This window comes from Erythrolamprus reginae, chromosome 5, assembly GCF_031021105.1.
Source record: "Erythrolamprus reginae isolate rEryReg1 chromosome 5, rEryReg1.hap1, whole genome shotgun sequence".
Classification (NCBI taxonomy): domain Eukaryota; kingdom Metazoa; phylum Chordata; class Lepidosauria; order Squamata; family Dipsadidae; genus Erythrolamprus; species Erythrolamprus reginae.
In genome coordinates, this window is record NC_091954.1 from 85951836 (window position 1) to 85966577 (window position 14742).

Genomic DNA, 14742 nt, shown 5'->3' on the forward strand with positions numbered 1-14742 from the left:
CTGTGGCGGCCCCGGCCCTCTGGAATCAACTCCCCCCGGAGATTAGAACTGCCCCTACTCTCCTTGTCTTTCGTAAACTCCTTAAGACCCACCTCTGTCGTCAGGCATGGGGGAACTGAAACATCTCCCCCGGGCAGATACAATTTATGAATGGTATGTTTGTATGTATGCGTGTTTAGAATATGGGGTCTTTTAAATATTTTTAAACAGTAATTTAGATTTGTTGTAGATTGTTTTTTCACTTGTTGTGAGCCGCCCCGAGTCTGCGGAGAGGGGCGGCATACAAATCTAAATAATAAATAAATAAATAAATACAAATCATTAAGAAATTAAGATACCTAGGAAATCAGCCATTAACAAGATGTATAACAATTAGAGAAGATAATTACATAAAGAAACAAATAGAGAAAGAGTTGGATAAATGGAAAAATCTTCAGATATCATTTATGGGCAGAATTGCACTGATTAAGATGAACATATTACCTCGTTTATTGTTCCTATTTTCGACAATCCCAATTAAAATGCAGAAAACCTATTTTAAAGAGATTAATACAACAATTTTGAAGTTTGTCTGGCAAAAAAAGAGAGTGCAAATAAGTCTAAAATTGCTTCAAGATGCCAGGACTAGAGGGGGATTTAGACTGCCAAATTGGGAGATTTATTATCATGCTGCAGTATTGACATGGATGAGAGAATGGATCCTATTAAGAAATCAAAGGTTCTTGACATTGGAAGGACATGACTTGCAGATAGACTGGCATGCATTCATACGGTATGGAAAAAATAATACATACCGTATTTTCCGGCGTATAAGATGACTTTTTAACCCCTGAAAATCTTTCCCAAAGTGGGGGGTCGTCTTATACGCCGGATACTGATTCCACAGCACCGTTCCCCGTAGGCTGCGCCCACGCAGACCAAAATACCGCCCCACGCGCCCTTTTCCATGGGCGCGCAGTCCCCATCCCCCTGCCAGCCCATGGGGGGGCGGGGGCGGGTAGGCGCCGACAGTAGAAGGCGCTGCCCCCGCCCAATCCTCTCCCTCGCCTCCTCTTCCGCCGAAAGAAACGCGCCAAAGCTGCCTGCTTAAGCCTCGCATTGCTCCACCCTGCTTCGTCCTGCCTGTAATCCTCCGTTGTGTTTTTTGGGGGGGGAGCAGTGGGAAAACCCTGTGCTGGCCAGGAAAGCCGGGTTTGCTTTCCATGAAAGCAGCGTGCCTTTTAAACACGCTGCTTTCCTGGACCTCTTTCCTGGGGGGGGGGGAGGGGAGTGGCCTCCTCCCCCACCCACCCAGGAAAATGTTGCAAGAAAGCAGCGTGTTTAAAAGGCGCGCTGCTTTCACGGAAAGCAAACCCGGCTTTCCTGGCCAGCACAGGGTTTTCCCGCCGCTAACCCCCCCGAAAACACAACGGAGGTCCAGGATGACAGGCGAAGCGGGGTGGAGCAACACGAGGCTCAAGCTGGTACCGGAAGACCTCCGTTGTGTTTTCTGCTGGGGGTGGGGGGCAGGAGGACCTTCATGGCTTTTCCGGGCAGCTGGCTTGAGCCTTGTGCATGTCAGCAAAGCCAGAGACGTGGAGAGAAAGGAAAGAGAGGGAGGGATATAGGAGAGGAAAGAAGGAGGGAGGGAGGGAAGGGAGAGAAAAATGAACGAGAGGGAGAGAGAAAGGGAGGAAGAGAGGAAGGAATGAAGAGATAAATATAAAGGGAGAGAGGGAAGGGAAGGAAGGAAAAGAGAAAGAGAAAAAAGTGGAAGGAAGAGAGAAGAAAGGGAGAGAGAAAGAGAGAAGACAGGAAGGAAGAGAGAGTGAGAGAGGGAAAGAAAGAAAGAGTGAGAGAGGAGAGAGGAAGGAAGAGAGAGAGAGTGAGAGAGAGGAAGAAAGCAAGAGAGAGAAAGGAGTGGAAGGAAGAGAGAGGGAGAGAGAAATGATAGAAAAAAGGGGGGAAGAGAAATGAGAAAATGATTGAGGCAGAGAATGACAGGAAAGAGAGAGAAACAGAGAGAGAAGTGACTCTTGATTTAAAGCATATGGTAAAAGCACTTAAATAATAACAGAGAAAAAGAACCCCAGCCCTCACCTGTTTTTATTAATAGTTATGTTTTTGGATTTGCTGGTTGTTTTAGTTTTAATAGTAATAGAGTTTGGTTTTGTTTTATTATTTATTTATTTATTTACTTACTTACTTACTTACTTACTTACTTACTTACTTACTTACTTACTTACTTACTTACTTATTCTTCTATGCCGCCCAGTCCCAAGGGGACTGCCACTCAGACACTATACTTTTCCGCCGCTTCTTTCTTCTCCGCCTCGCCTCCGCTACTCCCGCTGCCACCTTTGCTCTCCCCGCCGGGGGTAGTCTTATATGGCGAGTATATCTCAAATTCTATATTTTAACTGGAAAAGTTAGGGGGTCGTCTTATACACCCAGTCGTCTTATACGCCGGAAAATACGGTAGTTATTTTCAGAGACATTATATTAGGAACTCATTATACTTAGCATGGGAAAAAATAAAAGGGAAATATTACGTGAATATATCCTGCTGGGTATCGATAAGCATTATCTCATCCAAACTTAGTGAACTGGCAGAATACACTGAGATATAAATATATTTTGACAGATGAAGGGAAGTTGAAATCAATTCAGGAATTAGAGGAACAAGGAATTATAATGGACTGGTTTATGAAACTACAAATCCAGATGAGATACCAACAAGACAGTAAGGCAGAAAATATTATGTTGAAAAAGACTGAATTAGATGAAATATTATTATGTATAGATGAAAACTTGATTAAGAAACTATATAACTATTTGTTACATGTTGAGCTAGAATTTGAACAAGTAAAAGATACTATGGTTAAATGGGCACAAAACTTTGGACATACAATATAATTAGATAAGTGGAAACAACTTTGGGAAAGAAACTATAAACTGATCATAGCAACAACCTATAAAGAAAACCTATACAAAATATTTTATTGATGGCACATGTCACCAGAAAGACTTGCTAAAATGTTTAAGGGTAAGACTATGAAATGTTGGAAATGTCAACAAATACCGTTTTATCTTTTTATCGCATATGGTGGATATGTGCAGAAGCAAAAGTATTTTGGACTACAATATAGACATGGCTTGAGAGAATGATAAAACAGAAGTTAGAATTAAAACCTGAGGTCGTTATGCATTTTGCCAAATAATTTGGGTAAAGAAAATATATATTTGATTGTACATATGGTAACAGCAGCAAGGATTATATTTGCACAAAAATGGAAAGGATTTAAGATTCCAATGGAAGATGATGTACTTAAAATTTTTTTACTGCTAGCCTCTGCGGCAGTGGCAGCTGTAGGTTCCAGTCCGGAGTTACCGGCAGGAAAAAATGCGACCAGGGCAGCTCGAGCAGGCAGAGCGCCAGAGGTGTCTCCTAGCTGAGCCAGCACAATAAGCAGCTCGGAAAGGTGGCTGCCAGCCGAAAAAATGCTCCAGGGTGGGCCTGGAGTAGGAGTGTGGCAGGCGGCAGCCACCTCTCTGAGCTGCTTCTTGCCGTGGCTCAGCTAGGAGACGCACCTGATGCTCTGCCTGCTCGAGCCCCGTGGCTGCCGGCAAAGGCACTCCATTTAGTCCCGCAGGGAAGCTGTCAGAAGGAAGAAATCTGGGACTAAATGGGGCACCTCTGTATTTGCTGGCAGCCCTGGGGCTGGGTTCCTGAATGGCGGCAGCGGTCCATCTCACCAGGGAGTTACCACTGGGAAGAAATCTAGGCAGGAAAAAAAAGAGGATGGGCTCCTCCTGCCATCGCCGAGCCCATCCCCTCAATGCTTGTGCAGCTGCCACTGCTGCTGCTACCTTGCTTGGCTTGGCCAGACATGCCCCACTGTGGAGGCCGGGCTCACCAAGGGGGACCATGACTGTGGCAGCAAATGGGAAAGGATTTCTTCCCGCTGGTAGTTCCCAGGCGGAATGGCTTCAGCCATGACTCTGCGCATGCGCAGGACATTGAAGGATGAGTGCACGCACACGCATGCACACAACCCCTCTCCCCTCCCCCCTCCTGACCGTTCCAGTAGGGTCATGAATGGCAGCCCGTTACTGCTCTAAGGTAATCTGCAAATAAGCTTCCCTTCATGCTAACTTGTGAAGAAATTTTGTTTCCTCAATTTCAGAAACACAAAATGTAATAAAATCTTGTGAAATTTTTAAAAAACACAAGGGATTGTAGAGCATTAAATTTTCATATACACTGTACAGTACTTCATTTTTTTAAAAGGAGCATAATGCCCAGATGGACATACAAAACATTTATTTGGGGAAAAAGGGAGTAAAATATGAAGATTTTTTTTAAAAAAATCACAGACAGATTTTCAAATAAAATTGATAAAATTAGTGTAACTTGGTTAATCAATGCTATATAGTTGAGTAAAATTTGAAGATATGCAATCTTAATTTTAGAAAGAATGCTGAGATGTTTACATGTTTGCCTCCTTGTCCTTGTGATTTTAATGTTTTAAATCTCATTTTTTTTTGCATTTGCTTGAGTGATTTCTCAAAAACTGGACTAAGCAGTAGTTGGGAAGGAGAAATGCTTTGCTATTTGCTTTATTTCAAAGAGCTGTGAAATAAGATCCTCTGTGGCCCTGTTTCTCAACCTTGGCAAATTTAACATGTTGGCTAAGAATTATTATTATTTATTGGATTTATTATTTATTGGATTTATATGCCGCCCCTATCCGAAGACTTGGGGCGGTTAACAGCAATCATAAAACAGTGTACAATAGTAATCCAATACTAAAAACGAATTAAAAACCCCTTAATATAAAAAACCAAACATACATACAAACATACCATGCATAAAATTGTAAAGGCCTAGGGGGGAAAGGAATCTTAATTCCCCCATGCCTGGCGGCAGAGGTGGGTTTTAACTAGCTTACGAAAGGCAAGGAGGGTGGGGGCAATTCTAATCTCTGGGGGGAGTTGGTTCCAGAGGGCTGGGGCCGCCACAGAGAAGCCTCTTCCTCTGGGTCCCACCAAGCGGCATTGTTTAGCTGACGGGACCCGAAGAAGACCCACTCTGTGGGACCTGACTGGTCGCTGGGATACGTGCGGCAGAAGGCGGTCCCTGAGGTAATCTGGTCCGGTGCCATGAAGGGCTTTATAGGTCATAACCAACACTTTGAATTGTGACCGGAAACTGATTGGCAACCAATGCAGACTATGGAGTGTTGGTGTAACATGAGCATATTTGGGAAACCCCATGATTGCTCTCGCAGCTGCATTCTGCACGATCTGAAGTTTCCGAACACTTTTCAAAGATAGCCCTTGTAGAGAGCATTACAGTAGTCGAGCCTCGAGGTGATGAGGGCATGAGTGACTGTGAGCAGTGACTCCCGGTCCACATAGGGTCGCAACTGGTGCACCAGGCGAACCTGGGTGAACGCCTCCCTCGCCACAGCTGAAAGATGTCTCTCTAATGTGAGCTGTGGATTGAGGAGGAGGTCAATGATTCTCCCCCCAGGGTAATGGACGGACAGATGGAATTGTCCTTGGGAGGCAAGACCCACAGCCACTCCGTCTTGTCTGGGTTGAGTTTGATGCAAGAATTCCCACAGCTGGGAGGTTCTTGAATTTCAGTGCATTAGTTTGCAGCCATACATGTTGCAATTCAGCTGGGTATAATTGGATCCACTTTCAACTGCTTCTAGCTTTGTAGGACATGAAGGGCATGAAGCTGGCTTTAAAATGAACCATCTTTTTATGGTCCCTTGAATGCACCTTTGCAGCAGCTTTGCTCTTGCATGATAAAGAAAATTAGCAGTTTTAATCTAATAACATTTTATGGAAGAGAGCCAAATCCAAAAAATATATGGGGATGTAATAATCAGATCTAATATAGTTAATTTTTAGAGCACTGAAACAAAATTCCATATTGCAAAGGAAATTTTATGGATTTTATCAAAATATGTACTATAGATACAGTACCTTTTCCAGTAATTTCAAATGCATTTTGAATAGATCTAATAAATAGATCTAATAAAACCACTAGATTTAAATTAATTAATTGCAAACTATTAAACCATACTTCTTTTGAAAGATATCTTGTTTCCAAGAGCATAAATTGCCATACATTATTAAAATTTCATTGGAAAATTTAAATCTATAGATTTAAATTTGCTTTTAGTATTGGATTTTATTGTACATTGTTTATGATTATTGTTAGCCGCCCCGAGTTTTCGGAGAGGGGCGGCATATAAATCCAATAAAACTTGAAACTTGAAACTTGATTCTGTTTTTCTTTTAACAATGGTGACAACGGGAAAGCTTTAATGAATGCATTAATTTTGATACCATCTTTGCCAGTGCAATCTATAAACTCATACCTATATTCAGCATTTTATGCCTGCAGCCCGCATTTTTTACACTTTGTTTTAATAACCATTTTACAATTTAAAACAGAAGTCAACTATACAAAATATCCTTTTATAATGATTTTAATTCAAAGTGTATCTTCAACTTGCTTCTGTTAGATTAATAACCTTAAAAGCAAGAATATGTCATTAGCCAAATGTTCTGCAGCTTTTTGTTCCCATAAAGTGCCTTCCTTTTATGGGGTTATGATCCTAGATGAATTATTTAGTTCTGTAACAATACAGTTGAACTAGAAAATGACTTCCTTTTTCTTTTGTCCAGCAGCAGGTTTGAATGATAAACAGGAAGTGGAAACTCAGCATTTTAAAAGAAAGTTCTGCATTCTGCTTACTTTGGATTATTAAACCAATGTCAACTGGCTGGCCATTAACAGCAAAAATAATTTTTGCTACATTGACATCTTTATGAGAAGAAATTAAGATAATAACTTTTATAATTTAAGGATTTTTATACTGACAAATTCAAATGGTAAATTAATCTGTAAATTAAACCAAAAGAAGCATTTATCCACCTTTCTTCTATAACATGAGGGAGAATAATGACATGTCTTCTATTCAAAAATTGTAAGATGCTCATAGCTTCAAACACAGCTTGGTGAAAAAGACCCAGGAGAAAGAAAAGTTGCACACTTTTAAGAAGACAAATGTTCAAATTCTCAAAATCAGAAAAGTATTATTGTAATCTACTTTCTGTAGCTGGTTTGCTATTTTATTTACTAATTGGAATTTTCTTTATTAAAAAGAAAAAAGAAATATTATTTAGAAAATGGACAATGAAATTTCAGAGATTATTTCCTAAATAGTTTAGTCCTTCTATAAAAAAGAAAGTCTAGAACTAAGATGCCTTAAACAAGATCTAAGTATTGCCCACAAGATCATATGCTGCAACGTCATGCCTGTCGGCGACTATTTCAGCTTCAACCACAACAATACAAGAGCACACAACAGATTTAAACTTAATATTAACCGCTCCAAACTTGACTGTAAAAAATACGACTTCAGTAACCGAGTTGTCAAAGCATGGAACTCATTACCGTACTCCATAGTGTGATCCCCAAAACCCAAAACACTTTACCCTTAGATTATCTACGGTTGACCTATCCAGATTCCTAAGAGGTCAGTAAGGGGCGAATACAAGTGCACTAAAGTGCCTTCCGTCCCCTGTCCTATTGCTCTCCTATATCTCCTATTCCTTTCTTCTATTCCTATATCTCTTCTTCTATTCTTTCATTGATATGTTCTATTACTATATCTTCTTTTCTATTATTTCTTAAATATATTTTACTATGAGTATCTCCTCTATAACCTTCATCATGTATTTTACTATGTGTATATAGATATATACCCACTAAAACACTCATTGTGTATTGGACCAAAAAAAAAAAATGAGTTTAGAGGAGTAGGTCATTCGGTAGATCATCCAACAGGGAAAATAACTGACCAATTCAAAAGAAAAAGAAGCCACAGAGTGGTTTATACTTAGGAACCAACATGGTTTTTTCGTTTGTTAGTTTTTGTCTTGATGGGTCCCCTATTCTTGAACAGAGTGAATGGTGGAACTTAAACTAGGAAGACTGATAAAAACCAATTTAACTTACAGAGATTGATAGCTTCTTGCTCATTTTTTGCATAACATGACTTCCATGTGCAATCTTCTTACAGTCACCACAGCCTTTGAAGCATGAAAGCAGAAAGGGTGAAATAGATGTGCTTATTTTCTTATTGCAAATAGAAATTGCAATTGATATGAGAAACAAACCTCTTGGGCTGCACATTTAAATCACTCTGATTCTCTTCTTAGGAGCATTATACTAATCAATCAGAAATAACAATACTGTAAGATCACCTAAGCCAAGAAGACATTACCTTACCTTTTGTAGCATTGCATTCCCTTGGTGTGCATTGACATTAAGCTGGCTTATTTCCCTTCTGTACTGATATTCATACACTTGATTTGTGATGTTGATAAGAAGGGTGGGTAAGCCAGCCTTGAGTTTCTCACAGTCATAGACATTTCCAATTTCAAAATCAGAGGGAGCTGTGGCATACCGTAAAATTAATCCCATGACGAGACCTAGAGAGGCAAAGAGACAATCCATAAAAATGAAAGGTTTCCCCAAAGCAAAAGCTTCTCAGGGAACACGCTACAAAGCACCTACCTTTGTAGAAGTTAATTTGTCTCACATAGTTTGAAACACTTCTTTGAATTTATTTGCACAGCATCAGGGCACATTAAAGCATAATATCAATAAACACCCACTCTTTTTTTAAAAAAAGTATTTTGTGACACATGTAAATAGTGTTAAAAATGCTGATTAATAAAGCCATTTCCCCTGAATACTGCATTGCTTCCTTGTTCTTTAGAAATTTTATTATTACTTACAAACAAAGTTTCCCAATTACATATATAATGATGTATGGCCAAAAATAGAATTATGGAAGTTATAGTCCCTATAATAGCACAAAGCTGGAGTAGGCTTTTTTTTTTTTTAAAGTAAAAGCCGAGGTTATCAATTTGCCTATTTATTGGATTCCTATGCCGCCCCTCTCTCAGGACTCGGGGTGGCTTACAACATATAATAAAACAATAAATTATTGTCCTTTAATTACAGAATTAAATAAGTAACAAATCCATATTTCTTAATGCTTGTGCCGGGGTGGCGCAGCAGGTAGAGTGCTGTACTGCAGGCTGCTGAAGCTGACTTGTAGATCTGAAGGTCAGCGGTTCAAATCTCATCACCGGTCAAGGCTGACTCAGCCTTCCATCCTTCCGAGGTGGGTAAAATGAGGACCCGATTGTGGGGGCAATAGCCTAGCTCTGTTAAAAAAAAAATGCTATTGCTAACATGTTGTAAGCCGCCCTGAGTCTAAGGAGAAGGGCGGCATAAAAATTGAATAAATAAATAAATGAATGAATGAATGAATGAATAAACAAACAAACAAACAAACAAACAATAATGTAATACTAGCTGATACCCGTGCTTCACTTTGAAACTATGTGATGGGGCTTGATAAAATGACACTTAAAGCTTGAAAATTAATGAGTAGTTAAAAACAGGATTGTATTATTTTGTTAGAGATGATAAGCTAAGTTTCTGTTACAAGTGAAGATATTATCTGCACAGCCTAGACTGGGGGTGGGGAACACAGTGGGGTAGCAAAAATGGAGCTCCACCCCAGAGCATCCAATTTGTACTGAATGTTGAAAGAAAATGCAGGGCATCCTGCATAAGCCACGCCATCAGTACGGTAGTAAAAATTTTGGTAGCCCTTCACTGTACATTGCCTACAATTCTTATGATAGACCAATATGCCTGTGAATTTAGATCTCTGCAAACTAGGCTCAGATTTGGATAGCAAGGAGGATACAGCCCACAGTCCAGTTGGCAGTGATATGCAAGTGTATTTATATATTCTGACTTTGGTCAAGTACAAGTACTTTCTTTTTTCATGCTTTATTTTTGGTTGATCAGTAACAGACAAGGACTTTTAAAACAATAAATCTCTACCAAAAGACACTGAAGTATTTTAAAAAATCATAGAAAGTGCGGAACTAGATATGATGACTAAATATTTAAATAATCAAACTGAAATAGAATTTTATAAAATATGGAATAAAGTATATGACTGGTGGAATTTTAAAAATGGTATTAATAGTTAATTATAAGATAGAATGAATTAGTATATAGTATAACTAACTTAGAAGTGTATATTCTTTCATTTTTCTTTTTCTTCTGTATTACTAATAACTTCTCTTTTTTGTTTAAGTATAGAATATCTTAAAATATAAAGAAATTTAAATATTAAGTTTAATATTATAAAAATAGAGTTGAATTTAATAAGAATGTAACTTACATGTGTGGTATTACTGCTTTGATCTGACTACAGTTAGGTTTTTTATATTTCTGTAATAGTTAGACTTCTATGACAAGTGGAGCAATGGCAGCTCCTTAAATGTTTAATGTTGTATGTCTTTGTCTCTTTTTTGAAAATCAATAAAAATATTATAAAAAAATAAAATAAAACAATAAATCTCTTCCTTTATGGTTTAAAGTTCAAAATGCTGTCATATGTAATAAAACTATTATAGGTCTTTATGAAAATATCTTAGCAGTAGCAATATCACTTAGACTTATATACTGCTTCATAGTGATTTTCAGCACTCTCTAAGCAGTTTAGATAGTCAGCATATCGCACCCAACAATCTGGGTCCTCACGTTACCAAATTTGGAAGGACGGAAGGCTGAGTCAACCTTGAGCTAGTCAAGATAGAACCTGGCAGTGAGCAGAATCAGCCAAAAACACTGCTGCGCCACCATAACTCCCCTAAGTTTACATTCAGCCCACTTCCTGCATCCACTTTATAGACATACTTGTTTTGAACTGTATCAGCTGCTAAGAAAATAATCGCTATTATAGAATAGAATAGAATTCTTTATTGGCTACGTGTGATTGGACACATAAGGAATTTGTCTTTGGTGCATATGCTTTCAGTGCACATAAAAGAAAATATACATATTTCAAGAATCATGACGTACAACACTTAATCATTGTCACAGGGTAGAAATAAGCAATCAGGAAACAATCAAAATTAATAAGGATCATAAGGATATAAGCAACAAATTACAGTCATACAGCCATAAGTGGGATGAGCTGGCTGATAGGAACAATGAGGAGACTAATAGTAATAGTAATGCAGACTCATCTGAGGGCATGGGGTGAATTGTCATCAGTATGCTGATGACACCCAGTTATATTACGGCACAGGTGGCCAGATTCTGTGCGGCAGCAGCGGGGATTCATTGCAAATGTGTGCCTTCGTAGTGAAATATGTACATCTCTTGTATAGTTACGATGGGTCAATCTTGGTTGCTCAGCCAAAAGTCCTGTTTCCTGTTCTTTTTCCTTTTAATTATTATTAATATTATATTGATGGTCTTTGACCGTAAATAAAAATTTATTATTATACATCTCCACTCCGTGTCCACTCTATGAAGCAGTGGAAGTGGTGTGCTGGTGTCTGGAGGCTGTTAGGGTTTGGATGGGTGCTAACTGGCTCAAACTCAATCCTGACAAGACGGAGTGGATGTGGGTTTTGCCTCCCAAGGACACTTCTATCTGTCTGTTCGACACCTGGGGAGGAAATCTCTGACCCCCCCAGCGAGGGTCCACAACTTGGGCAGCCTCCTCGACCCAGAGCTGACTTTAGAACATCATCTTTCGGCTTTGGCAAGGGGGGTGTTTGCCCATGTTCACCTGGTGCACCAGTTGCAGCTTATTTGGACAAGGAGTCTCTGCTCACGGTCACTCATGCCCTTATCACCTTGACATTCGACTACTGCAAGGCTCTCTAACTTTGAGGAGCGTTCGGAAACTACAAATTGTGCAGAACGCAGACGCACGAGCTGTCATGAGCTTGTCCAGACATGGACATATCTCTCCAACACTCCGCAGTCTGCATTGGCTTATGGACTCAATTCAAAGTGTTGGTTATGACCTACAAAGCCCTACATGGCATCGGGCCAGAATACCTACGGGACTGCCTGCTGCCGCATGAATCCCAGCGACCAGTCAAGTCCCACAGAGTCGGCCTTCTCCAGGTCCTGTCAACTAGACAATGTCATTTGGTGAACCCTAGGAAAAAAGCCTTCTCTGTGAGGCCCCGGCCCTCTGGATTCTGCTCTCCCCAGGATATTTGCACTGCCCCCAACCTCCTTGCCTTCTATAAGAGTCTTCAGACTCACTTATGCCGCCAGGCTTCGGCTATTAGATGGATTCACAACTGGCTGACTAATAGTGCTCAATCAGTAGTCCTCAATGGATCTAAGTCTACATGGAGAGAAGTAATCAGTGGAATAGCACAAAGTTCCATCCTGGGCCCAGTATGCTTTAATATCTTCATAAATGACCTAGATAAGGGAATAGAAGGGAAACTAACCAGATTTGCAGGAATAACTAATACCCCAGTGGACAGACTTGAGATCCAGATAGATCTTGACAGACTGGAACACTGGGGCCTATCTAGTAAAATGAAATTTAATGCAGAGAAGAGTAAGGGCTTAGCTAAGAAAAACCAAAAATATACATACAAACTAGGAGAAACCACACTCAATAGCAGTGACTGCGAGAGGAATCTTGGAGTCTTAGTAGACAACCAGCTAAACATGAACCAGCAATGTGCAGCTGCAGCCAAAAAGCCAATGCAATCCTAAATTGCATACAGGGATGCAATCTAGGTCTATGAAGGTGCTAATACCACTCTATAAAGCCTTAGTTAGACCACACCTAGTACTGCATCCAGTTTTGGTCACTAAACCCTCACTCAGTCAAAAACCTTGGAGTACTCATTTCCAATGACCTAAGTGTTCAAAGTGTTGGTTATGACCTTTAAAGCCCTTCATGGCACTGGACCAGAATATCTCCGAGACCGCCTTCTGCCGCACGAATCCCAGCGACCGATTCGGTCCCACAGAGTGGGCCTCCTCCGGGTCCCGTCAACTAAACAATGCCGGTTGGCGGGCCCCAGGGGGAGAGCCTTCTCTGTGGCGGCACCGGCCCTCTGGAACCAACTCCCCCCGGAGATCAGAACTGCCCCTACTCTTCCTGCCTTCCGTAAACTCCTCAAAACCCACCTTTGCCGTCAGGCATGGGGAAACTAAATATCTCCCCCTGGGCACGTTGAAGTTATATATGGTATGCCTGTATGTGTGTATGTTAGTATTGGGGATTCTCTTAAACTTGTAATATTTTAATTAATTGGATTGTATTGGATTGTTTTTCACTTGTTGTGAGCCGCCACGAGTCTTCGGAGAGGGGCGGCATACAAATCCAAATAATAAATAAATAAATAAAGTGCCAAGGACCACTGCAACAGCATTGCCAAAAAAGCACAAGAGTCACAAACTTAATTCTAGAAACATAGAAACATAGAAGTCTGACGGCAGAAAAAGACCTCCTGGTCCATCTAGTCTGCCCTTATACTATTTTCTGTATTTTATCTTAGGATGGATATGTGTTTATCCCAGGCATGTTTAAATTCAGTTACTGTGGATTTATCTACCACGTCTGCTGGAAGTTTGTTCCAAGGATCTACTACTCTTTCAGTGAAATAATATTTTCTCATGTTGCTTTTGATCTTTCCCCCAACTAACTTCAGATTGTGTCCCCTTGTTCTTGTGTTCACTTTCCTATTAAAAACACTTCCCTCCTGGACCTTATTTAACCCTTTAATATATTTAAATGTTTCGATCATGTCCCCCCTTTTCCTTCTGTCCTCCAGACTATACAGATTGAGTTCATGAAGTCTTTCCTGATACGTTTTATGCTTAAGACCTTCCACCATTCTTGTAGCCCGTCTTTGGACCCGTTCAATTTTGTCAATATCTTTTTGTAGGTGAGGTCTCCAGAACTGAACACAGTATTCCAAATGTGGTCTCACCAGCATTCTATATAGCGGGATCATAATCTCCCTCTTCCTGCTTGTTATACCTCTAGCTATGCAGCCAAGCATCCTACTTGCTTTTCCTACCGCCTGACTGCACTGTTCACCCATTTTGAGACTGTCAGAAATCACTACCCCTAAATCCTTTTCTTTTGAAGTATTTGCTAACACAGAACTGCCAATACAATACTCAGATTGAGGATTCCTTTTCCCCAAGTGCATTATTTTACATTTGGAAACATTAAACTGCAGTTTCCATTGCTTTGACCATTTATCTAGTAAAGCTAAATCATTTACCATATTACAGACGCCTCCAGGAATATCAACCCTATTGCACACTTTAGAGTCATCGGCAAATAGGCAAACCTTCCCTACCAAACCTTCCCCTATGTCACTCACAAACATATTAAAAAGAATAGGACCCAAAACAGACCCTTGTGGCACACCGCTTGTAACCTGACTCTGCTCAGAATACTCACCATTAACAATAACTCTCTGATGTCTACGCTTCAGCCAGCTGCAAATCCATTGAACTATCCAGGGATTAAGTCCAATCTTCACTAATTTATCTAACATCTCTTTATGTGGAACCGTATCAAAGGCTTTGCTGAAGTCCAGGTAGGCAATATCCACGGCACCACCTTCATCCAACACCTTTGTGACATAGTCAAAGAAATCAATGAGATTAGTCTGACATGATTTGCCTTCAGTAAAGCCATGCTGATTTGGGTCCAATAAGTTATTGTTTTTTAGGTGCTGATTTATCCTCTTTTTGAGTAGAGTCTCCATCATTTTAACTACCACTGATGTCAACTACCACCATCATTTTAACTACCATTGATTCTATGCAGCTTCTTCTCTAGAAGCACCGATCTA

The 14742-nt window shown here is 40.1% G+C and overlaps 1 protein-coding gene across 2 annotated transcripts in view; it reads right to left on the reverse strand.

The window, feature by feature from the left end:
• SLC9A9 (solute carrier family 9 member A9) overlaps positions 1-14742 on the reverse strand; it is a 280377-nt gene that overhangs the window by 231712 nt on the left and 33923 nt on the right. For both annotated transcript variants that reach the window (XM_070753367.1, XM_070753366.1), the window contains exon 2: positions 8297-8499. In XM_070753367.1, the coding sequence (XP_070609468.1) occupies positions 8297-8491 (195 nt within the window). In that variant the 5' untranslated portion in view covers positions 8492-8499. The remainder of the gene's footprint in view (positions 1-8296; positions 8500-14742) is intronic.